This window comes from Podarcis vaucheri (assembly GCF_965113315.1).
Source record: "Podarcis vaucheri genome assembly, chromosome: 1".
Lineage (NCBI taxonomy): Eukaryota > Metazoa > Chordata > Lepidosauria > Squamata > Lacertidae > Podarcis > Podarcis vaucheri.
In genome coordinates, this window is record NC_138759.1 from 77,108,936 (window position 1) to 77,135,164 (window position 26,229).

Consider the following 26,229-nt stretch of genomic DNA (forward strand, 5'->3'; position numbering starts at 1 on the left):
AACACGGCCCCTGGCCTGGAAAAGGTCCCTCCCCCCTCATAACAAAATCCTGTGTAGCTGTGGAGAACCCATAAAAGTGTCCCAAACATAGCCTTAAAAAGGTGAGCTTTGTCTCCTTTGCCTCTTCCCTGACCTATGAAAAGAGATAACAAGCAGAGCTTTGCATGAAAACACTTGCCAGGAGTACCCCATTTGCATCTGAAAAGCCTGGCATTTGGGAAGTGCCCATCAAGCTGAGGGAGCCCAGGGTGATTGCTGGGAGACCTTATTGCCAGGGACTGTGTAATTAACTAGGAATGACATTGGGAAAGAATGGACAATTACCATCTTATCTAACTCTCGCCTTCCCTTCCAGTGCCTGCCAGGGTTGTTAAACAGAGCCTTTGTTAGATGCAGCATTGCTTCAAGTTGCTTTATCCCAGATTATAATAAGTAAACAATGACAACAATGCCTCGCACTTCTGAGAGGATGTCTGCCACTACAGTACTGTCCAAGCCTGCCTTTACATTTACTCAAATCTCAGGCTTGTACACTGACATTAGCTCACTCAAGTTTTATGCACATAAGGTTTCACAAAACAAAATAATTCTGTGTATCCTTTTCTCTCCGTCCCATCACTTTGTCCCCAACATTATCCCCCAACCCTTTCTTTCAATTCTGTTTACCAGACTTGCCATAGATACGGCTTCCCCTGACTTTGGGGACACATTCACTGGCTTCCTAACCTTCATTGACATGTAAGGACTCTTGAATTGGCCTCATTGACTTCACTGGCAAGGAGAGCCTAGTAGTTGAAATATGCCACTTTTGAAGACTCACACTAACGTGGGATCAAAATGGAAAGGGGGCAGTTTTAAAAACCAAATGTAAATTCTGACCAACGTAAACTATACAAGAAACAATTTAGATGTCGGAAAAGGCAAAAGAAGGTTTAAGTATCATTTGTAAAACGAACACCTTAAGATAAACTGTACGTTATTCAGTCCCTCTATCTGTTTTACTGGAAGCTGGGTAGGTGAAAATTTGATATGTAGTCAGAATTCTATTGGGGAAAATAATGGTTTTGATCCCATTAACTTTAGCTGCTCAGTTAACTACTGAACCTTTTAAGTCTTCTTTGTCTATGGTAGCTTTATGACTCTGGGACAGGCAGGTTTCATTTTTGTTGTCCTCACAGATCCTAGTCCAACACTCTAACCTCCAGATCACACTGGCTCTGGAATGTGTATGAACTGGTAATGTGGAACATTCAAGAAGAATTTTTACCCAGGTGAAACCTGAGAAGCATGGCTACTGCTTAAACTAAAAAAATACTGAACTGGTGGGTTCTGAATGTTTCACCATGTGGAATCCTAGCTCTGGTGTGATTCCTGCTCCACCATCTCAGGTATTCAGAAGATCCAGAGGAAGGGATAAAGGAAGCATCACAGGTGCAAGCAAGGGCACTCTTGTTTGGGGAAGGATTTTTATTATTATTATTCTGCTGGTTCTGCTTGAAGTTCTCTTTCCCAACAGTTTATAAAAACCCAGGTGCGATGTTTCTGAAGGTGTTGCCTGAGCTATCAGGGTTTGCCACATCTGACAGTGAATGACCATCAAATATGCCACAACTTTATTTCTCCTACTATGAACTAGGTGATATTTGCAAACCTGTTATGGGTGCTTGAAGGATTCAATGTTTGTAGCTGGTTTACCCTCTCCACCCCCACAATTCATCATTTATTTTGGAAGACTTTGCTGCTCTCCCCACCTAACAAGACATTTATCTTCAGCTTTGTATTTTGGTAAAAATGGGACAGTGTGTCATTATCTTCACTGGTCTTATATTGCCACCACCCAATTTTGTTTAGTTTCCCAAGCGTGGAACCCCAGATCTTTAAGAATGTTGGAATTGTATTTGACAGCTCCATTACACGTGAAATTATTTACATATCCCAAGCCAACTGCAAGTGGAATTATTCCAAAATGAGATTCCATGCAATATAACAACTTATTGTGCCCCATGCTGAGGAGGGGGCTTCTCATTCTCAGTTTAGATTCTTTTAACCCCATAAGGCAGATTAAAAGAAAAGCTGTTTAAAAAACATAACATTTGGGAGCAATCCAAAGAAAAGGGAGTATGCCAATATTCCAGTGAAATCACTGAAATGTAGTCTGCAATCCAATACACATGTCTATCAGAATAAACACAGTGGAAAATGCTTTTATTGTGCTGTTAACATATAGGTAGGTGCTTAAACAATACAATTCTGTGCATGTCTTTTCAGCAGTAAGCCCCACTGAGTTCAATGGACTTACTCCTAGGTGAGAATAGGATTGCAAAACTGGGCTTTATATGAGTTACCGTATTTTTCGCTCTATAACACGCACCCGACCATAACACGCACGTAGTTTTTAGAGGAGGAAAATCCGTAGGCATGCCACCCGTAGACATTTCCTCCATAACACGCACAGACATTTCCCCTTACTTTCTAGGAGGAAAAAAGTGAGTGTTATGGTGCAAAAAATACGGTAAGTCTCATTGAACTCATTGGGGTTTACTTCTGAGTAAGAAGTGCTGTCAGGCTCATTGATTTCTGTGGGATTCTCAACTTTTTTTTTACATACCCACTCTACTTTGTTAAAACTCATTAACTCAAACAAGATTAAGAATCCATCTTAGCGGGGTGGGGGTGGGGACAAGTCACCAAGCCAAGTATCCATTGAATATATGGTTGAAGTCAGCTTGAGAATTACCAACTGCAATTGGTCCCTCCCTGATCTTCAAGTCAAGAGTTGTACAAGGCAGACCCTGCATAGACTGGACAAGGGAGAAGACAACCTTCCTTTGCACTTAAGAGAGACGTTATCTATAGAAGGGAGGCACCCCTTAAGGTCGGAAGGGAAATCTAAACTGAACATAGTGAATGAACGTATCAACATCCTAGAAATCTATAGCCCAAAGGGCAGAAACCCTCCAGTCCTATTCTCTAAAAGTGGCTCCACTGATTTCATTGTGACTCTATAGAGTAAGGGTTTCAAGAGACTGCATATTTGAAAGTACAAGAACCATTTGTAAGACAATACAAGGGGTACTTAATTCCAGGAACCACAATACCAGGAATAACATTTCTCCTGTAGTAACTTTTGTGGGGGTTACCGCATAATTTCAGAGCTATTTCTTCTGATTTGCACAGATGTGATGCTACTTGCTCAATAACCTTTGCAATGCAATGTTATCTTTCTAACCTTCACACTGGTAACTAATAAAAATTAATATTCTGTGGCGGTTTATTAACAGTATAGGCTCACGTGTGTGAGGGTCTATATGTTAAAGCAGATAGCCATTTACTTTATGGTCACTACATTTTTGGGGGGTGGGGGGAGAATCCAAGTTGAGGATGATGATATTTATTAAATTTCTGAACCACCCTTCATCCGAGGAACACAGGACAGTTTACAATATAAAAGCGCAAAAATACAGAATGTAGTAACAAAGCAAGCAATTGCGCACGCACACACACACACATCACACAGTTTCAAAGGCCATAGATTAATCAAAAGCCTGGGAGAGGAGCAATGTTTTTGCCTGGCACCTAATGGTTCTAATGCAACGAGGAGCTGATCACCTGTCAGAGTTAGGAGTTATACCACACCCCTAGAAACATGTGGAATTGGGGCGTGTAACATGTTTTACTACAGTATATGGCCAAAGTTTGCAGACAATGGGCTCTGTCCCACCTGGGATTAGAGCTGCCACATGGAACATTTTTAAGCAGTGACCACAGACTATATGATCATCTGTTTTTCCCATATTTGACTTACATCCTCTCTGTTTCTTGCTTTGTGATAGAAGATGTTCTCTGAACTGGAACTATTCTAACCAATACATAGATTTAATTTCCCCCTGTGGTATTTAGTTACTGCTGGATCAGCATTAATTAATAGCATTGGCCAGCCATAGCACACAGCAGCAGTCTTCCAACTTTTTGAGCCCCAGGACCCACCTTTAACATACATTTGGGGACCCATTTCTAATTTATTTATTTCATAACCATATATCGGTATGGTTGTAGTGATGCTGCTGCTGCAACCCACCTTAGACCAGGCTGTGACCCAGCAGTGGGTCCTGACCCACCAGTTGAAGATCAAGGGCATAAAGCAATGCCTGAACAGGCAGAGTAGGCAGAGATCCCATGGAAACTCCCCTATGAACCCTGTCGAAAGACATCTCCATCTGCCCAATCAGCCTGCCAACTTTACCCTTTCTCAGTTTTAGACAATGGAATGTTTCAAAATTTGCATAGACACCCACAAACTAACATTGGCAAACTATCCAAGAAAATCTTGTCAGTGACATCTGTCTTCTTTGGAGGGTCAAGTTTAATGCCCAACTTGCCTCTCGGTTGGTAACATTATTTCATTAACCTCATTATTCTACTGCCTGCAGATGGTCTTATTTTTATTTTTATTTTTAAAGGGAATAAGTCAATGCCTTTCTCAGAGCTCCACTGTTCTCTTTTCCAAAGATGTTTACAGTGTGAGTCTATACATGTCTACTCAGGAGTAAGTCCTACTGCATTCATTGGGACTTACTCCCACTGTATAAAATTGCAGCCTTAACAGTGCGATCCTGTGCATGCTTACTCAGAAGTAACCCCCATAACAGTCAATAGGATGTACTTTGTCGTAAGTGTGCGTGGGATCGCCGCCTTAGCTCTCCCAACGAGATTTCAGTGCACATTTTCCTTTTCACTGACAAAAAGAAAACAATCGCTTTCCCACCACACTGCTCACAGTAAAGAAAGATTCTAGCATCTTGGTCAGAAGTTCGGTCATTTTTACTAGTTAATTAATACCCTGTCCCTTTAAAGGACCTCACCGTTTAAATTTCTCATTCAAGTTAATTACCCTGCAAATTATATTAGCTGCCAATCCCATCTCTCTCTCACACCCCCAAAAAGCAGATCCCCAGAGGCAACTGCCTTCGGTGCCAAGTCACTCCCCCCGCCCTCCCCAAATGCCAGAGCCCTGTAGGCTCAGGTAAAGCCCTAAGGTGCAATCTTCGGTAGGGTGCGATTATCTAGGAAAGCGATCCATAGATCCGGGGCTCCCCCCGCTCCAAATTCCATCACTCCCTGAACGGAAGAGGCTTTTTCGCTGTCTGAAATCCTCAGCCACCAAACGGGTGTCGCTGCCATCGCAACAGAAAAAGCCAACGCCGTGTGGACTCACGTAGGATCAAGAAGCGGCGTCTTCCCACAAAAATCTCGGCCACTTGGGGGGCGGGTGAGGTTAGGGGGAAGAGCCCTCGAAGCGAGGAATCAGCCCCGTCCGTGGCGCGAGCACCGTGTAAACAAAGGAAGAGCTCCATCTCGGTATCCCCATCTCGCCCGTGGGCAGGTAAAGAGAGGCTTACCTTATGAGGTTCTGCAAGCCTTGCTTGCTGGAATTCCGCCTCAGGATCGCGCTGGTCATGGCTGGGGAAATGAACCCGGGGCAGGCGCTGAACTCCTGCCTGCGCGGAAAGCCGCCTCCTCCTCCTCCTCCTCCCTTCTCTCCCTGCTTTTTAATAATCTCGTTAGATAGTGTGCGCGCTCTCCCTCTCTTTCCCTGTCCAGGAAGTTCTGCAGCTGGTTTCCTTTTGTTTCTCTAAGCCCCCCTACCCGCGTCTCCCCCACCCCCCAGCCCTGGTCTCTTCCACCTCCACGTTCTCCTTCTCAGACTACTGGAAATGTCAGGGAGAAGGAAAGCTTTCAGCTAGCTAGCAGAGGTGAATCCCCTCCCTTTCTCCCATCTGATTGCAGAATAAACTCAGGGGGAAGTTTAAACTGAATGGGACACTTCCCTGCTTCGTTAATAATTCATTGCATTTCTAGCCCACCGTATCCTCCAAGGAGCTCAAGGTGCATGGTCCTCTCTGCTCCGTATTTAATCCCCACAACAACCCTGTGAGGCCGAGATGCTGTCACTGGACCAAGGTCACCCAATCAGCTTCATGGCCAAGTGGGGATTGGAACCCTGGCCTCCCAGCTCCTAGTCCAACACTCTCACCACTACACCACACTGGCTCTCATTCCTTTCCTCATTCATCTTTTGGTCTTTCTCTTTAGCTTCCTCTTCCCATTTGTCTTCCCTTCCCTTTCTGATCCATTCAACGACCCCTAGCTGTTTCCCTATTATGTAATCACAAAGCAAATGTTTGCAAATGATAGTATGAAGCCAGGCTGAAGGCATTTCTTAATAAGAGCTGAGCAAGTGACTGAAGATAAATTTATGTGGCTGCTAAAACACTGAAGAGGCAATCCAACTGAGCTCTGTTGAAAAAAACAGTGAAGCTATGGGCCAAATCTGCTGGTCCACTGTAGTCCAGTAAACCCTCATGGAATCAGAGTTTTCAAATACAGAAAACCCCACAGAAGGCACATTCATGTAGGATTTAGTGTGCAACTGGTGTGTAAATTGTTGCTGATGATAAGAGCCAGTGTGGTGTAGTGGTTAAGAGCAGTGGACTCGTAATCTGGGGAACCGGGTTCGCGTCTCCACTCCTCCACATGCAGCTGCTGGGTGACTTTGGGCTAGTCACACATCTCTGAAGTCTCTCAGCCCCACTCACCTCACAGAGTGTTTGTTGTGGGAGAGGAAGGGAAAGGAGAATGTTAGCCGCTTCAAGACTCCTTCGGGTAGTGATAAAGTGGGATATCAAATCTTCTTCTTCTGGATTAAGCCAGTGGCCTATTTTGTTCAACAACCCGTAGCAGCCAAACCACACAGTACTCTCCCAATGGCTATTCAGAGGCATCCTGCCTCCAGCAGTGGAGGTAGAACACAGCCCTTGTGGCAAAGTGGCTATTGATACCCTTATCCTTCTGGAATTTGTCTCATCATCTTTTTAAAGCCATCCAAGTTGATGGCCACCACTGGGAGCAAGTTGCATAGATTAACTAGGTGTTGTACTAAGAAGTGCTTTCTCTGATATGCCCTTAATTTGTCCAACACTGACCTTACTTGGATGTCCCTGACTTCTGAGTGTTATGAGAGACGGATTAACTTTCTCCACCATGCATAATTTTGTCTCTATCATGCCTCCTCCTACTTGCTTTTTCTCTGAACTTAAAAGCCCCAGATGTTATATTTTTCTTTCCTCACAAGGGAGTTGCTCCATCCCCTTGACCCTTTTCTTACTCTTTTCCAGCTCTATGATACCTTTTTTTGAGGTGACAACATAGGAGAGAGCTCTGCTATATGTTCAACTAGTGCATGAGTGATGAGAAGCCACTGCTACTCATGGTTCCCCAGAGTCTGCTCACAAAGTGGAAAAAACCAAGTGTGCAACATCAGCTACAGGGAAGTTGCCCTAACGTGTGAGATGGGGCAATTTGCATTATTGCGTAATGAAAAAGCTAGAGGAAATTATAAAATACCCTCTCCCCACAAACCAAATCTTTCCAGTACAATCAATTTGATAGGGACAGTGAAAATAAGACAGGGTCATCAGAAAACTTTGGAGTGGAAAGGCAAGCACTTCCACATACAAATTTGCAGGCATAGATAGCAGAGTTACAGTAGCTCATTCAGGGACCGTGAACTTAGACTGGGCACCTTTTCTATATTACAGTGAGTCAGCCATACATCAAGGGCCCGTCCCCACAATAGTGTAGGCACTGCACCAAATCTGGTACCCTTTTGTTGCCCAACCATGATGAGACAGTGGAGCATCCAACAGGGGAGTACTGTCACATTTATGCCCTGCTTATAAGCTTCCTGGAGGCCCCCAACTGGTCACTGCAAGAAGCAGTGCGCTTTCTCAGTGCAGAGAAATTGTGCTACTGGGAACGGAAGAGCAGGGAGTATCCATCATTTCCCATGTACTTCACCTGCTGCATAAAGAAAAAGTCCTGTCTGGGCTCTTGTCTTGACCCGATCCACTCAGATGACAATTGGGCAAAAGCAAGAGGAAGATTTAGCCAGGCCAAGACAATGGTGGCTCTGTGTTGATAGGTGCCATGGTGAAGTTGCAAAGGAAAACAGCATTTCAATCTCTTGCTGATTTCTATTACAAGGAAGTCTTCAGCTAGATCAGTGTTTCCCAACCGGTGTTCCGCGGCACACTACTGTGCCGTGAGACGTTGGCTGGTGTGCCGTGGGAGGGAGGCGGGCGAGTCGGGCGGTGAGAGGCGGCGGCGGCAAGGATCCGCGTCGAGCCGGGGGCGGCTCCACGGTGGTGGTGCCGAGCGGCGGGGCAGCGCGTGCAAAAGGGAGGAGCGCGAGACAGCGGAGGAGGAGGAGGCCGGCATGTCCGGGCAGCAGCAGCAACAACAGCAGCAGCAACTCCCGGCGACGGCTCCTCAAGCCCCGCCGCCGCCCCCTCCTCCGCCCGCTATCGCCACCACCACCACAACAGCCGCCGCCGCCTCAGTTGCCGCCGTCCCTCAGTCCCTCGCTCTGCTGCCTCCTCCCACCCCCAAAGCTTGGAGGTTCCCCGGCAAGGGGGAGGGAAAAAACTTTCACTTTCGTGCGTCCCTCCCGGCGTGACGCTGCGCGCTGACGTCACGGGGCTGTAATGGTGGTGTGCCGCGAGATTCTTTTCATTAAACAGGTGTGCCGTTGCCCAAAAAAGTTTGGGAAACACTGAGCTAGATTATACTGGCCAATCAAGCCAACTATGCGTTGACATCAGTGAAGAAGTGTTACATAGGTCCTCTGCGTTCAGATACTTTAGGATCCATCATGTGAGATGAGTGGTTCTAGATTGTAAAACGCTTTACCCATCTTCTCCCCATGTGAATCATTGGAACCATAGTTCTGTGAGGAGAGGCCGGACATCTTGAAACAAATTCTCAGCACCCTCATTGAACTGAACTCCAACAATCCTTTAGAGAAGCCAGGACAGTTATTAGGGCTGCAAGTTTGTTTGTTTGTAGATATATCTGAAGTCCTCTGGTCCCTAAAGGAAAGCATTCCTAAGGGCTTTAAATGAGTTAATCTGGAGTGAGCAATTTAAAGGCTGAGGGCAAGGAGTCATAGCATCACTAGCCGGGACTGGAGCTAAATGGGGGGGGGGAAATGGTCCAGTGGTTGGTCACCATGCTCTTATTATAGCCTGGTATGCAGCACAATTCATAGCAAACTGAGGAGGGGCAGAGAGGAATGTGAAAAGCTGACTTTGGTGACAAGAGGGAGGCTGGGAGCTTGGTTGTCATAGGGGACAGGGTAAGCATGGGCAGGATAAGGCCACTCAGCTCAGTGGCCTTTACCAAAATGATTGCACAGGCAGCCCATCTGGGTATCACCGTTGTCCCCAATGGTGGGGACAATGTTCTGATGCAAGGGAAGACTGCATGTTGAAACCCCTGATTTACATGTATTGTAGTGACTGGATGTTTATAAAGGAAAATCAGCTCCCTGCAGGAGCACTGCACATGCCTTTCTCTGTGACTGCCCCCTCCAACACCTCACAGCTTCTCTTTCCTCTGCCCCCACCCTCATTCCTCAGGCATCATGTAAGTCTCAATCTGCAATGATATGATAGGTGAACACTTGTTTGCTAGCAGATGAGTTTCCAAAGCTAATAGGGCAGTTAGGATCAAGGAGAAGGATCAGTCTGAGTGGCAGTAGGGAGGGGTGGGCAATGGTGAAAGCAGATGGAAGGAGAGAAAAGATAAGTTCTTCTGGGATTTTTGAGGAATGAGTCAGCCATTTAGGTGAGTAGATGCTGCAACAAATGGAGCTGTTTTAGTCCAAACGTTGGGTGAAAGATGCCCTGGCTTGAGCAGCAAATAATTCAGTGCCATAGCCATTAGACAATGGCTTGCTGGTCCCAAAGGTATGCTTATATTTGCCACAAGAGATGAAGAGTGTTACTCTTGCAGTAGTACCACTGTGACTTCCTGTGCTAGGAGTGTCCAAACTTTTTTCAAAGAGGGCCAGATTTGATGAAATGAACATGTGGGAGGGCCGTCCAAAAAGTTGTTGAGCTTTTTTAGGATTTTACCTCAGGAAATATACCGCCACAGGGGCTGGGGCTGGGTTAGGCCCCTGAAACAGACTTTGGACTTGCCTGTCCTATGCTGTGGTACAGCTGGCAGAAACTATTGTTACATAGAAAAGAGGGAGATGGAGCAAAGAGACCCTACTTTATCCTCATCCCCTGCCCTCCCAATAGGGCTTCTTAAAATTTAGAACTGCCCAGTGATATGGGGGTTATAATTTGTGCACACATCATGTGCCACTACCACACACCTGTGCATTTTCCCCGTGTTACACACATGAGGAAAAGGCATGGCATTTAGAAGCCAAGGAGTGGGAGAAAATCTTCAGAGCTGGAAATTTGACAGCACTAATGAGAAAGAGTGTTGTGTTACTTTCATGTTAGAAACAATGATGAATACTCTGCAGAGGAGTCTTCAGGGAGTGTCTTTGATGGGGGGGGAGGAGGAGAAACTGGTCCATCTGATCATGGTCTGGGGCTCTAAGGAAGCCTGGACTAAAGTACATTTCACATGGTTATCAGTCACTTTTTACATCGCCTAGTATAATGAAATGTTTGCATGATCAGGATTTTTAAATTGCCCTTTCCCCCCTGTAACTACCCACTTTGGGTCTGGCTGCTATTTTTAAAAAGTCCTTCCTCCTGACCACCAAGAGAAGACCACCATCACAATCTTGTGACATGCAGAAGGGAATCAAGACTGCATTCTCCCAGCAGCCAAGAAGGGCTGTGATGAAGGATTGGACTCTGCTGACATTGCCATGAATGTCTCTCTGTTGTTACCCTCCATCCCACAAGGCTAGCCAGGTATTCACCTTAGCTTTCCCTGACCCATAAGACGATATATTTTACTGCTCGCATGTTTATGTACTGCTTAGAGATTTCACATACAGTGGTACCTCGGGTTAAGTACTTAATTCGTTCTGGAGGTCCGTTCTTAACCTGAAACTGTTCTTAACCCGAAGCACCACTTTAGCTAATGGGGCCTCCTGCTGCTGCCGCGCCGCCAGAGCACGATTTCTGTTCTCATCCTGAAGGAAAGTTCTTAACCCGAGGTATTATTTCTGGGTTAGTGGAGTCTGTAACCTGAAGCGTATGTAACCCAAGGTACCACTGTATTAAGCTGCTTAGAAATAATTTTAAATAATACAAAATAAAATAATATCCTTCTCATACATTGAGCTACCATCTCCTGCTGAAACATCCCATTGTCCTCTCTCTAGGCCCAGTCATGTATTAGTTAGGAATCTAAACAACTGTCATGATCACCACAGAAATGTCCCAAACTAGTAATGCACAGAAGCCCCACAAACAGCCAAAACACACCTCAATACAAATGACAGGGGGAAACCTTATAATAATCAGGCAACCCCCACAACTAAACAACCCCATGAAAAAGCTAAAAAACTTCGTGTGAGGGGTAATGGGGCTATGATACACACACAGGCACCATGCTACAGATTTTAGGATTAGGACAAGAAGCAGTGGTAGATTTAGGCTTCTATTCAGCTAATGTTTACTTGAAGTAGACCCATTGAAATAACACTGTCTAAGTGTACCCCACACGAACTTACTCCAAAACAGGGGTATAATGGGAATGAACTCCAAAGCAGGGGTATGTTGCACAGTAAACCATGCAGTGCAAACAGCCAAACTGAGAATGGGGCCAGTTATCAGTTCACAAGAAAAGAGGAAGGGTTTAAAGGTAAAGAGAAATTTCAAGGGAGGAAGTGAATCAGTCTTTGTGGTGGGTGGGAGGGAGAGAGCCCCAGAGAGGGAAAAGGACACCAGCCTTCATTAATTACACAATCCTTTTGCTATGTGGGGCTGGTTGCAAAATCATCAGAAAGCTAAAACATGTTTGGCAAGAAGAGAGGAAAAAGTTCTAACAAAAATCAGTTCTGGCTAGGCCTCCTTACAGAGCAGGATGGGCCTGTGTATATATATATATATATATATATATGCAGGTTTTGGTGTCTTCGGGTGTCTTCCCGTGTAAGAGTCGGGGTGTCTGTGCGACGTTTCGACGAGGTCTCACTCGTCATCTTCAGGCTGGTGCTTTCGGCTTCTTGTTACTGGAACAGAGCAGAGTCTGGTGTTTGAGTTCCTATAAATACTGTTGAGGGGTGTGGTGTATAGCCTCCAACGTTCTGGGCAGAGAGGAAGTTCCTAGATTAGTGTGCCTTTTCTTCTTTTGTTCCTTAATTACTTGAGGGATATCTTGGGTGATTTCATGAGTGATATTCTGAATATCACTGGGTGGGTCATTAAGTGTAGATTAGTTGCTAAAGCTTTCGTGTCTTGACCTCTTGAGCTTGTGAAGAGTTTTTCTGAGAAGATGGCTGTGCTGCATTTAGTTGTGCTCTGGCTTGGCTTCGTGTATAGGGGCGAGCTATGGTTTTGTGCCTTGTGCCAGCCAGATCTGTGTAGGGATTGCAGGGGGGTGCAGCATCCGGAGGTGCCACTATAGTTTGGTTACTGGATGGAGTCTGTAATATGTCTGTGGAGAGGGTCTGGGTTTGGGTCTGGTGTGGTTGATTGGTGACGGCGTTCTGTGTGCCTCTGGTTCTAGTGTCGGTTTTTGTGTGGAGGGCTAATTTCCAGATGTCTGGCAGGCGGGACGTGTCGTCACGCTTGTTCATGTTGTGAGGGTGTTTCTCTATCTCGATGGCTTCCATGATTATTCTCTTGTGGTGATGTTCCATGTTAAAGAGCAATTTGGAATCTGCAAAATTAATTTCGTGTCCTGTTTCTTTCATGTGTTGGAAAAGAGAGGAAGTTTTTTCTTCTTTTTTGACGGCATTCTTGTGTTCTGCGATACGTGCATTTATTCGTCTGTTTGTTTGTCCAATGTACGTGGCTGGGCAGACTTTGCAGGGTATTTCATAGACCCCTTGGTTTTCCAGCTGGATTTTGTCTTTTGGGTTTCTGAGGATATTGGCTATTTTTTGGTTGGTGCAGAAGGCTGTTTTGATATTGTGTTTATGGAGGATTTTGCTGATTTTGTCTGTAGTGCCCTTGATATAAGGAAGGAGGGCCATGCCATTGTTTTCTTCTGTGTCTTGGTTTTTGGGGGGTGTTTCTTTTTGGATTAGCTTCGTAACCCTGTTTTTCTGGTATCCATTGGCGATTAACACATTTGAGAGATTCTGTAACTCAGTTGTCAAGTGGTCTTTGTCAGCCAGGCGTTTGGTTCTGGAGATGAGAGTCTTGGCTACGGAGTTTATTTGTGCAGGGTGGTGGTGTGATTGTGCATGTAAGTAGCGGTTGGTGTGTGTTTTTTTCCGGTAGATAGTGTGTCCTAGGGAGCCATCAGGTTTTTTGTAGATTAGGACGTCAAGAAAGGGGAGTTGGTTGTTGTCTTCTATTTCCATAGTGAATTGTATTTTGGGGTGTAGGCTGTTGAGATGTGTGAGGAAGCTATCTAGTTTTTCTTTCCCGTGTGGCCAAATTACAAAGGTGTCGTCAACATATCTGAGCCAAAGTTTGGGTTTGTGTTCTGACTTGTCTAAAGCATTGGTTTCAAAGTGTTCCATGTACAAATTTGCGATAACCGGTGAGAGGGGTGATCCCATAGGTGCTCCTTCTATCTGTTTGTATCTTTGTCCATTGTGGATGAAGTACGTGTTGGTTAGGCAGTGGTTGGTCAGGTCCAGGATGTATTTGGGGGGGTTGTATTTGTTTTGAATGGCTGTCAAGGCTTCATTAATGGGCACTTGAGTGAAGAGAGATACAACATCGAAGCTCACAAGTAGGTCATCGGGATGTAGGTATTGTTTCTTTATTGTTTCTATGAACTGGAAGGAGTTAGTAACGTGTGAAGCGATGGATTCTGCATAGGGCTGAAGTTGCTTAGCGAGAAATTTAGCGAGATTTTGTAGAGGTGAGCCTATGGAGCTGACTATTGGTCTGAGTGGTGTTCCTTCTTTGTGTATCTTGGGGAGACCGTAGAGTTTGGGGCATCTGGATGATTTTTCTCTGGGGATGATTCTTAGCTGGATTTCTTCACTGATAGGAGAGGCTTTTATTTTGGATTTGGTGGTTTTTTCCAGATAGGTGGTGGGATCTGTTTTTATAGGTTGGTAGGTAGGGTCTTGGAGTAGATTTGATAGTTTTGCTTGGTAGTCCGATGTGTTCATCACAACAGTGGCGTTGCCTTTGTCTGCTGGGAGAATGATTATGTTGTTGTCTTTCCTCAGGTTGGTGAGTGCTTTCTGTTCTTCTTTGTGTAAATTGCTTCTGGGTGGTTTGCTGGAGCAGAGGATGTTGGTGACTTCAAGTCTGATTTTATTGGCTTCATCTGGGTCGATTTTGGTCAGGCTAGCTTCGACTCCGCATATGATGTTTTCCGTGGGGATGCGTCTCGGGGCGACTGCAAAGTTGAAACCTTTGGAGAGTACTTTGGTTTCAGTTGGGGTGAGGATCCTGTTTGATATGTTATGTACTGTTTGTTTCATGGGTTGTTGTGGAGGGTGGCTGGGCTTCTGGCGTTTCTCTAGTTTGTAGAGTTTGTTGGTGTGTCTGTCTGTCTTATGTGAGGTCTCAGTTTCAGCTCTCCAGACGGCTAGTTGTTTGCATTTGTCCCAGAGTGCAGGGTGGATTTTGTTACATAGTTTGAGGTGAAGAGTGAGCAGATCTTTGTTGGTTTGGTTTAGTAGGTATCTTTTCTTATGTATTTCGTTTCTGATTAGGGATAGTTCAGTTCGTTTCAGGATCCTTTCGGTAGCTGGGGTTTTAGAGTGGAATTTAAGTTGGAGGCATGTGGGAGTTAAGTTGTTGTCTCGGCAGTTGCGTAGGAACAGGAGATCACATAAGATGGTGGCTCTTCGGATTTCTAGTTTCTCGTAGGTTCTTGTCAGCTGGAAGGTTTCCTCCCCGTAGAGGTGAGATATTTGCTTTCATAGATTTTCACGGGTACAGGAATGCAGGTTTTGGTGTCTTCGGGTGTCTTCCCGTGTAAGAGTCGGGGTGTCTGTGCGACGTTTCGACGAGGTCTCACTCGTCATCTTCAGGCTGGTGCTTTCGGCTTCTTGTTACTGGAACAGAGCAGAATCTGGTGTTTGAGTTCCTATAAATACTGTGGAGGGGTGTGGTGTATAGCCTCCAACGTTCTGGGCAGAGAGGAAGTTCCTAGATTAGTGTGCCGCACAGACACCCCGACTCTTACACGGGAAGACACCCGAAGACACCAAAACCTGCATTCCTGTACCCGTGAAAATCTACGAAAGCATATATATATATATATATATATATATATATATATATATATATGCAGGTTTTGGTGTCTTCGGGTGTCTTCCCGTGTAAGAGTCGGGGTGTCTGTGCGACGTTTCGACGAGGTCTCACTCGTCATCTTCAGGCTGGTGCTTTCGGCTTCTTGTTACTGGAACAGAGCAGAATCTGGTGTTTGAGTTCCTATAAATACTGTGGAGGGGTGTGGTGTATAGCCTCCAACGTTCTGGGCAGAGAGGAAGTTCCTAGATTAGTGTGCCTTTTCTTCTTTTGTTCCTTAATTACTTGAGGGATATCTTGAGTGATTTCATGAGTGATATTCTGAATACCACTGGGTGGGTCATTAAGTGTAGATTAGTTGCTAAAGCTTTCGTGTCTTGACCTCTTGAGCTTGTGAAGAGTTTTTCTGAGAAGATGGCTGTGCTGCATTTAGTTGTGCTCTGGCTTGGCTTCGTGTATAGGGGCGAGCTGTAATTTTGTGCCTTGTGCCAGCCAGATCTGTGTAGGGATTGCAGGGGGGTGCAGCATCCGGAGGTGCCACTATAGTTTGGCTACTGGATGGAGTCTGTAATATGTCTGTGGAGAGGGTCTGGGTTTGGGTCTGGTGTGGTTGATTGGTGACGGCGTTCTGTGTGCCTCTGGTTCTGGTGTCGGTTTTTGTGGGGAGGGCTAATTTCCAGATGTCAGGCAGGCGGGACGTGTCGTCACGCTTGTTGAAGTTGTGAGGGTGTTTCTCTATCTCGATGGCTTCCATGATTATTCTCTTGTGGTGATGTTCCATGTTAAAGAGCAATTTGGAATCTGCAAAATTAATTTCGTGTCCTGTTTCTTTCATGTGTTGGAAAAGAGAGGAAGTTTTTTCTTCTTTTTTGAGGGCATTCTTGTGTTCTGCGATACGTGCATTTATTCGTCTGTTTGTTTGTCCAATGTACGTGGCTGGGCAGACTTTGCAGGGTATTTCATAGACCCCTTGGTTTTCGAGCTGGATTTTGTCTTTTGGGTTTCTGAGGATATTGGCTATTTTTTGGTTGGTGCAGAAGGCTGTTTTGATATTGTGTTTATGGAGGATTTTGCTAATTTTGTCTGTAGTGCCCTTGATATAAGGAAGGAGGGCCATGCCATTGTTTTCTTCTGTGTCTTGGTTTTTGGGGGGTGTTTCTTTTTGGATTAGCTTCGTAACCTTCCTCTCTTTTCCAACACATGAAACCTCGTCGAAACGTCGCACAGACACCCCGACTCCCACACGGGAAGACACCCGAAGACACCAAAACCTGCATTCCTGTACCCGTGAAAATCTACGAAAGCATATATATATATATATATATATATATATATATATATGCAGGTTTTGGTGTCTTCGGGTGTCCTCCCGTGCAAGAGTCGGGGCGTCTGTGCGACGTTTCGACGAGGTCTCACTCGTCATCTTCAGGCTGGTGCTTTCGGCTTCTTGTTACTGGAACAGAGCAGAGTCTGGTGTTTGAGTTCCTATAAATACTGTTTGAGTTCCTATAAATACTGTTCCTATAAATACCTATAAATATATGCTTTCGTAGATTTTCACGGGTACAGGAATGCAGGTTTTGGTGTCTTCGGGTGTCTTCCCGTGTGGGAGTCGGGGTGTCTGTGCGACGTTTCGACGAGGTTTCATGTGTTGGAAAAGAGAGGAAGGTTACGAAGCTATAAAAATGACAACAACACCAAGGGTGTTATTTGCAATGGCCTCCACATGGGGCTGGGAAAATAGTTTTGACATTGAGTGGCTAACAAATGGCTAAAATAGCGAGTGTCCCCCCTCCCCCATTTCAATGAGTGGTTACAGGTGGAGTGTCAATTCTAATCCATATTAAGTGTTGTGAGTGTGGGACTAGAAAGAGTAATTGTTCTGGAATAATTAACACATGTATATGTGTCATGTGTGATGATTTGGTTAGCTTGGCAGTGATGGGGAGTGTGTGGCTCCTCCAGATGTTGGACACCAGCTCCCATCACCCTCTGCCAGCATGCCAGGGATGATGGAAGGAGGACTACACATTCCCCAGCCGTGCTCTGAACAGAGCTGACAAATTACTCCAGGGGAAAAGAGGGGATTTTCAGCTTCCTCTGGCTGAGCAAAGTGCTAGGTATTTCCTCAACGTGTATGGCGGTCCTTCTCAGATACGCATTGGAGCCATCACATTATTCTGGCTAATATTTAACTTTTCTGTGTTTTCCATACTAGTTGATATCTACTCTTTTTCAAGGACATTTTCTCTTCTATGTAATTTGCTAATCTGTTCTCTGTTTATAATTCTACCAATATATCTGCAGGCTCTGCACAGTTCGTGAAGCAAAAATGAAAGTGGTACTACTGTAGATGGATCCACCACTGTACACTGTGATTTGCAGAACAACAACATCTCGCTTTATTGGCTGAGGGAGCCAGCGTACAGCTTCCGGGTCATGTGGCCAGCATGACTAAGCTGCTTCTGGCAAACCAGAGCAGCACACGGAAACGCCGTTTACCTTCCCGCTGGAGCGGTACCTATTTATCTACTTGCACTTTGATGTGCTTTCGAACTGCTAAGTTGACAGGAGCAGGGACCGTGCAACGGGAGCTCACCCTGTTGCGGGGATTTGAACCGCCGACCTTCTGATCGGCAAGTCCTAGGCTCTGTGGTTTAACCCACAGCGCCACCCGCGTCCCACACAAAGATGTACCATGGCTTAATAAGCCAACTTAGTGTTGTGCAAAAATGCTGCTCAGTACCTTAGCTGTGATTTGTTTACTGCCAATAAATCACATGAAACCATGATTTGTTTATGCTTACAAACCTTAGTTTGTTTAAACTATGACATAGTGTCAAATGTAAAGCTAGTACACTTTCTTAACCATGGTTTGCTTTGCCAGACAGACACCAGATGATCATTCAGCTACAAAGGCTTGAGCCAAGAGCAGCTGGAAAACAAACCACACTCTGGAGAAATAAACCAAGGTTTGTCTGATCACCTGTAGGATTCCTCTTGTGTGATTCGTGTCTTGAACCACAGCTGGGGAAACTTTTTAAGCCCAAGTGCCACATTCCATCCTAAGCAACCTTTTAGGGGCCACTTGACTATCTTGGGTGTGGCCAGAGGCAAAAGTGGCCATAATAAGGAATATGAATTTTACCTATTTTCTATACAAGCGCTCCTATCCTCCATCCAGGCAAAAAGCATCAAAGAATGGTGCAAGAAGGGCTGATGAGGAATGTGGCCTGAGGAGAGTTCTGAGGGCCAAATGAGAAAGGCCTAAAGGGCCACATGTGACTCCCTGCCACTCTCAGACCTGAGGTTCCCCATTCTTGGCTTAAACAAACCAATAGTGTTACATGTATACCAGACTGCCTTGTTATTGGTAAATTAAGATTTCTTAAAACTAAAGAAACCCATGGCACCTTGCTAGAGCAGAATCCCTCTGCAAGCAAGTTAAGATGAAGACATACTTTGCAAGAGGTCAGTTGCAAGTCAGCTAAGGCTGCCATACAAGATTGCATGCTCAAAATAACTGTATCACTGAGAGCAGCAGAGCCTTTGGCACGGTGGACAACTTTTCTTTTTTCTCTCCACGAATATATTGAAATATTCGGCTTTTGAAATCTACATCCCCTTATGGAAGTTTTGTAGAAACTGGAATTGGGAATTATTTCTTTTCCTAAAGATTGGACGTGCTGTAAAGATTTGCTAATTACACATGTCTATCGTCAGGGGGTAGGATCCCATTAAACACAATCCCTTTCATTTAACTAGGGCATTAGGTTAAAGGGCTGAGCGCTTCAAATGATAATCCCCATGAAACTAGAGCTTTAAGAGCTATATCCCATCCTCATTCTTTCAACAGCACTTGTTTGCAAATACTGTTGCAATTCCCAGGCAGAACAGCTTGGTACTGGGGGCAAGTTTCAATCAAACTGTTACTAACCAAGGGCACAATCACATGAACAAATTCACATAGCCATAGGATTGCAAAAGTGGAAAGTATCTCAACTCATTACACTGAGATGCATTTCTCGATACCCAATAATCCCAGCAGATTACTCTGTATCTACAAAGCTATTGTGTTCCACGCAAAAGACACAGGGACATCATGCTTTGCAAGGAAAAAGCTTAATAAAATAAAGCCCGGTTAGTCAGTTCATAGTAAAGGGGAGAGGAAGACAGCAGGTATGAGTGAGGTATAGCAAGACAGATGTTCCAGTGATATATGCCTCAAACACATGATCTAGGAGTAAATTTAAATATGCAGGTATCACACATTATACCACTTCGGTCTCTAAGCAGGACTGACACAAGGGAGTTTTCTGCCTGATGCAAAATGGTGCCTCCTTCCCCACTTCATTCCACGTATAAAAGTGGACTAGACCAGCATCTGAATCCTACCTCAATATGATATGTTTGTATCAGCATAGAATTGTGGGTTTGTAGCTCAAGCAGACGGTGTGGGGTCCTCCTGAATATGATTTTTGTTTCACACTTGGATGCATAGTGTTGTCCTGGGAGGACTCAGTGACTCATCTCTTTTGGACAATGGAAGACTGGTTGCCCACAGGTGTTTCAATGTGTAAAATGGAGGAATAACAGCAGTGTTTGCAAACCACCGAGAGCTCTCTAATTGATCTCTAATTGCGAAGAACTGATGATTGTCAAGAAGAGAGTGAAGAGCCTGTCCAGAAGGTTCAGGAATTCCCCTTTGACTGTGGTAATGAAATAAGCCCACTGCAGTCCCTGTGTCATCTTGCAATGGCCAGGTATACACAGGTGTGTTATGTTAGTCCCAGATGATAAAAAGACACAAACTACTAGAATAATTTGGGTATGACCTCCTCCAAATGCTACTTAGTATTCCAGCGCTTTTTGTTTTGCCAATGCCGTTGTGAATGTAATCCTTGCGTGTATGCCATAACAGTCCCCATGTGTACAAAATATGAATGTGCCCTTAAAAGCCTCTGTATTTATTAATATGATATCCAGTGGGCAACTTCTGCTTTAATCTCTGAATGCCTGGCGAAAACTTTTCTATGGCATCAAACTTATGCAAGCAATTTAAAAAAACATCTTCCATAAGAGCTAACTGGTGGTCTCTGATTTGAAATTTTCACTTGGTGAACCATTTTTCATATTTTTATGATATAGTGGGATAAAAATATTTCTTAATTGATTAATTAGCAATTGTTGGGGCACAGATATGGAGCAGTGGGCAGGACAATTTCTGGGAGCAAGGTGTTCCTGTGCCCAGCTCAGATGCTTGCCTCCTACAAAAAGTTCTTCATTCAGCAGCCACATTAGGCCCTAGTTCTGGAAAAGCCCGGAGAATGTGAAGAGAAACAGGAGCAGGGAGAGGAGGAAAGATAAGGAAAGGTTTATCAAAGAACATTGGTGCCACTGAGGCTTGCTAATGTGGAGATTTTTTTAAAAAATGAACCCCCTTTGAGAGTTCGCGTTGGCTAAATTACTGCAAGTGACTTTAGTTTGGGTCTGTGACAAATTGAGGTAGAGGGGAAAAACGCATACTTGTGGCCACTGCCCAGGCAGTCAGGAAAACTCAATGTAAATATTTTCATAGCAAGTCTGAACAGCTTTGTGCGGCCTGCGAGATGAGAATCAGTTTGTCCCTCAGCTCTCCTATAGAACTGGGAGAGAGGCATGAGAGGTGGAGAATTAGGATTTCAAGGCATATATTTCTCACCCCCTCAGACATTTCCTTCCTCTTTCCACAACCTCTACTCCATCAAACTTTGCCTGCCATGCCCATCCCTAGCCTAACATCCATCTTTGGAATTCTGGAATAAAGCTCCTGGTGCCTCGTCCAACTTGTGATGAAGCAACATGTTACATTTAATTTCTGACAGGCCCTTTCTTCCTTATGAAATCTTAAAAATCCTCACAAGAGAGATGTTGACTTTGAAGAACAGGTGGTGGGAGGAAAGACACCATAAAGAAGGACTCTTGAAAGAGTGTGATATAGTCAATTTATACAAGACAATCAGCATTGAACTGAAAATAATCTCTATCCACTATGGTTTAGAGTTTTTATTACAGTACTCATTGCCTCGCTGATGGTTTTTCCTACCTGTCCTGTTAATATTTGGAGGGGGTATTCAAATTTCCAAAATATTCAATTTTCATATCACATATATTAAAAAAAAGAATTTCCTTTTCTTTGCTTCACAGTCAAGTAATCATCACCTCAATATTCTCTCTTTGTAGGCTTCTCCTCCACCATCTTTCATCAAGATCAGGGGCGGCTAACATGTGGCAGGAGTTTTTGGACCACAATTGCCCTCAGCCCCAGCCAGCTGGGAATTAAGAGACTGTACTTATTAGGGTCTGTACAAAAGCTCAAATAAGCACACATCAATCAGGGTTGGGGCCATTTGGTGTGGTCCATGCATTCATTCTCCTTGCTTTGCCATCTGCACAGCACTTACGGTAATTTATCTAGAAATATATTGTTTTCATTTAACTGAAATGTTAAGTGTCCCTTGTAAGATTTTCTATCTTATGCAGGCATAAAGTTCTGTAATATTTGGATCCCCTAGATCAGAGTTGGCCATTATGGACCCATCAGATGTTGTGAACTTCCACTTCCACCCAAGCTGGTCAGGGATGGTCGGAGTTCCTTCCTGTTTGCTTCCTCCTTTTTGTTTTACTTTGCTTTTGAAAGTGTTTGAAAGTGTTTTGTGTTTTCCTCTCTTTATTTGTATTTTCAGAACAGTTGGAAGGGGGTAGCATTTTAGTTGATAAAAAAATAAACAGATAGTGTTTTTTTCTGATTGCGTGGTTTTTAGAGAGAAGAAGATTTCCTTTCAGAAGTTTGAAAGGTAATTGGTATGCTTCTGCCATCTATGTTATGTGTATGTGATACATGAAAGTCAGAAAAGAATTGCTATCACTTGCTTTCCAGAACAGGGACTGTACTGGTCTTTTGTACTCAAAATATGAACACAACAATCCTCTTTATAGTCATATCAAAACCAATAGACTTTCTTCTATGCAGAATTGGAATTTTTAACGTGAGGTCATCACAGTGAAAATTGAAGCAGTAGCTTTTATTCTGGATAAATTAATCCAGAGCATTTTTGTCTCTGGCACTGCTCATCATCAGGTCAGGCTCCGCCCACTGCCAACATGCACCCCCAGACCAATGACCCCCTGAGGAAATGTGGCCACCAGCAGAAAAAATGCTTGTCTAACCTTGTTTTAGAGTGCACACTTTTGAGGCATGGGGTCTGTTCGGCTCTGTGTTCTGTGCAGCACCGAGCATTCTTTTACTAATTATATGATAAACGGTAATGGTAGCAATATCATGTATATGATGTACTGAACATGCTCAGAAAGAGATCTCATGAAGAGTTTGCAAAGCAAATTAGGCTCACAGCTTGATCTTTATCATGCTGGAGTGAGGAAAGCCTTCTGTTTACTTGGAGGGCCACATTGTCCTTGAACCTCAAAAGTCATTCTGTTGATTTAGTTTCGAAAGATCATCCTGTAGATGAGTCACTCCTTTGGACCCCATTTTTTCAAAGTTAGGTAAGATTAAGGTGGCATAAGGTTACCAGGGAGTTGCTGTAACTTTAGCGAGGACAGTGTCCCTCAGGAGCTTCCAAACTTGCATTCAGCCCAAGCATTACCACCGCTTTTGGGGCAAAATTACGGGAGCAGCATAGAATCATAAAGTTGGAAGGGATCATGAGGATCATCTAGTCCAACCTTCTGCAAACACTCAGCTTAATCACGTTGTTGACAGCTAGATGCAGCCACTACCTTGGCACAGCAAGGAACACAAGGGAAATTCTTAAGCAGCTGGTGCAAGCCTCCTTAATGTCTAATCCAGGGGTCACACCTGGGTTTACCACGCCTGAGCCAGTTCACTCCAGCGGAGATCCCTCCGTGGGCTGGATCACACGTGCGGTTGCAATTTCCGGTGTCGGCGTCTGCACAGATGCGATTTTTGGCATCTCAGCATGCGCAGACGTGATTTCTGGCACTGCAGGAGCGAGTCCCCACACTGTGCTGGTTTAACACAGCGCACGGGGATTCGCCGAGAGGGCTGCTCAGTTTGGGGGTGGCTCGTGGGTTGGTTAAACAACCCCCATGGGGCACTTGTGGCCCATGGGCCTTAGGCTGCCTACCCCGTCCTAATCCATCCTTGTTAAATTCCTTGTGGGTGATTGAGGTGTGGGACAGGGCAGACTCCATGTGTCTTTCCTAAAATATTCCAAGGAAGGAGTAGAATACCTTGTTACTGAATAAGTCCATGAATGTGCTCTGAAAAAGTAGGAGAGGGGGGTAAGGAATCCATCCGTTTTTATTATTTTATTCATATGCCCTGAAAAAGTAGAGGGAAGATCCACCCCCTTTTACCAAGTTTCAGCCATTGTAGCTGAACAGCAAAGAACTTGAAAAGTGCTAAAGGTTATCTAATCCACATTAAGTGATCTTGTCAACAAGACCTCAAGAGTACAATGCAGGAGATAGGAAACTGTTTTCTTTCTTTCTTTAGGAAAACAGGAACCGCTTAATGGCAGATATAACAGCACAGCCACAAATTGTGCTTTCTGAAATTAAGATTCCTCTTTGGAAGTGAGTCAGAAATGGAGAGTTTGCCAACAAGGTATAATTTTTCTCCAGAGATCCAGAGCAGCCACCACATGCACTGTATTTAATGAAAACACCCATCTGTGGGACAAGAGCTACCTTTCTCTCTCCATCTCATCATCTCATGTATGAAAATGGGAAAGAACATATTTTCCACACAGTTTGGAGCAGGCTTCCTCATCCTCGGCCCTCCAGATGTTTTGAGACTACAGTTCCCATCATCCCTGACCACTGGTCCTGCTAGCTAGGGATCATGGGAGTTATAGGCCAAAAACATCTGGAGGGCCGAGGTTGATGAAGCCTGGTCTGGAGTGTTATAAAACGAATCACACATATGGGTGTTTAGAAACAGACCAGAAAAACATACTGGAAGCTTATGGATCACAGAAAATTTCTGTGATATTAGCATTTATACAAACAGATTGTACTGACACAAACCACAAATGAACAAACATGCAGGTTGTTGGAACAAAGATCATGGCAGCTTCACTCTTCCCCCACTCCCCCTGCTACTACGCTACCTGGGGCTAAGCCATGGTTTGGCTGAGCATAATGTCTGAGCCTGGCCTCAGGGTTTGTCTCACTTCAGATGAACTGTGAGTCTAGGTTCAGAAATACTGCTAAACCAAACAATGACTTAACCCAGGTTAGCAGGGGGACTGGGGGAAGAGTGAGAGTAAGAGTCACAACTGTTGCTGCACCCAGTTTTGACTCTGGTTCCACCCACCACTGGCATGCAGCCCATGGAAAGTTGTCCATGGGGAAATTTGACCCTTGGGCTGAGAACAGTTTCAGACCCCTGCCCTAAGAGATGTTTTTCCCCATGGCAGGACCAAAGTTATGGAATCTGGTGCCAGTGACCATATGTCGTGAAAGTGGACAGTATATGTTAGTATGCTAATTTTCTCAGAACAATTTTCCTTCCTTCCTTCCTCTCTTCCTTCCTTCCTTCCCTCCGTTCATTTTTACATGAAGTGAACCAAAATGAAAGTGAGAAGCTGGATAAGGAAATTATTGTTGTTATTTGTAGGGAGGGACTTGTTTCGTGCTTTCTGATCAATAAAACCATAAGCTACCAACAACACTAACAAAGTGTTTCATTGGGAAACTGGAATCTGTCCCATCAATTCTTTGGATGCTGCAGTGATCAACTGCTGACAGATTCTGCCCTCCTCCCACCTTATTTTACTGTTAAATGCCACCCCAGTCTCTGAGCAGTGCAAGATTCTAGGAGTTACTGGTGCTTACCCAGGTTTTAGTTTCCCTGGAATGAGGGGCAGCAGAGACTGTGGTGTCTTTAGGATATATGGCTTATTTACACACACATATATAATATATGGAAGTAGGAGCTGGACCATAAAGAAGGCTGATCACCGAAGAATTGGTGCTTTTGAATTATGGTGCTGGAGGAGACTCTTGAGAGTCCCATGGACTGCAAGAAGATCAAACCTCTCCATTCTGAAGGAAATCAGCCCTGAGTGCTCACTGGAAGGACAGATCCTGAAGCTGAGGCTCCAATACTTTGGCCACCTCATGAGAAGAGAAGACTCCCTGGAAAAGACCCTGATGTTGGGAAAGATTGAGGGCACAAGGAGAAGGGGATGACAGAGGACGAGATGGTTGGACAGTGTTCTCGAAGCTACCAGCATGAGTTTGACCAAACTGCGGGAGGCAGTGGAAGACAGGAGTGCCTGGCATGCTCTGGTCCATGGGGTCATGAAGAGTCAGACACAACTAAACAACTAAACAACAACAGGTTCACATTATGAACACCCCAAGAAGGTCTTGCTTCTTCCCTAGCCACAGCCTTGGATTCCAGCAGGAATCAGGCATGGCTCTGTCTCTCAGCTGCCCAGCCTGCAGTCTGCTTCTAACTTCTAGCTCACACCACTCTGGTCTTTGTCCTTCTAACTACCAGAAAGTTGAAGGATGGGGGCCCACCCACTTCCTCCCTAGCACAGAGCCACATCCTTTGTTACCTTAATGGCTTGTACTTAGGGGGTAAGTAGAAGCTGACCTAGCTATTCCAGTAACTGAATCTTTCATGAGATTTTAACCCTTGCTGGATCCAGGAATTAGAAGGGACTCTGGCTTATAGCTTACCCACCCCAACCCACAACAATCCTTTAGCTCCTTAATGCACTTTAATGCCTGTTGCTGTTTAGATCTGCACAGTTCCTCAACATGTGAGCTCTAACACAGTGAAGCATAGGACTGAATTTCAGGCTCGCAAAAGGCCCCACACCCTGAGTGCAGGACATCACATGTGATATCTACCCTTGGCCCACCCTTCCTTTGAAAGACTGTGCATGCAGGAGATACATGCACCGTTGCACATGACTTCTGTGATGCTGAGGGGTGCAAATCCAAGGCAAACCTGCAACCTGTTCCTGTGTCTGCTTGCACAAATGGG

General features: G+C 44.7%; 1 protein-coding gene and 1 long non-coding RNA gene across 4 annotated transcripts in view; one reads left to right on the plus strand and one right to left on the minus strand.

Annotated features, from left to right (window-relative positions):
- Positions 1-26,229, minus strand: part of LSP1 (lymphocyte specific protein 1) — an 80,994-nt gene that overhangs the window by 43,976 nt on the left and 10,789 nt on the right. The window contains exon 1 of one of the 2 annotated variants that reach the window (XM_082194438.1): positions 5,400-5,645. The exons of the other annotated variant lie outside the window; for it this stretch is intronic. Within the exon in view, the coding sequence (XP_082050564.1) occupies positions 5,400-5,458 (59 nt within the window). The 5' untranslated portion in view covers positions 5,459-5,645. Of the gene's footprint in view, positions 1-5,399; positions 5,646-26,229 lie in introns of those variants that run through there. 2 annotated transcript variants of the gene reach the window in all.
- Positions 9,565-17,943, plus strand: LOC309517037. 2 transcript variants are annotated; one of them, XR_014213126.1, is made up of 3 exons: positions 9,565-9,684; positions 10,605-10,778; positions 17,511-17,943. It is a non-coding gene; the product is annotated as an uncharacterized lncRNA (long non-coding RNA). The 2 variants fall into 2 exon arrangements; XR_014213127.1 differs by lacking the exon at positions 17,511-17,943 and adding an exon at positions 11,556-11,669.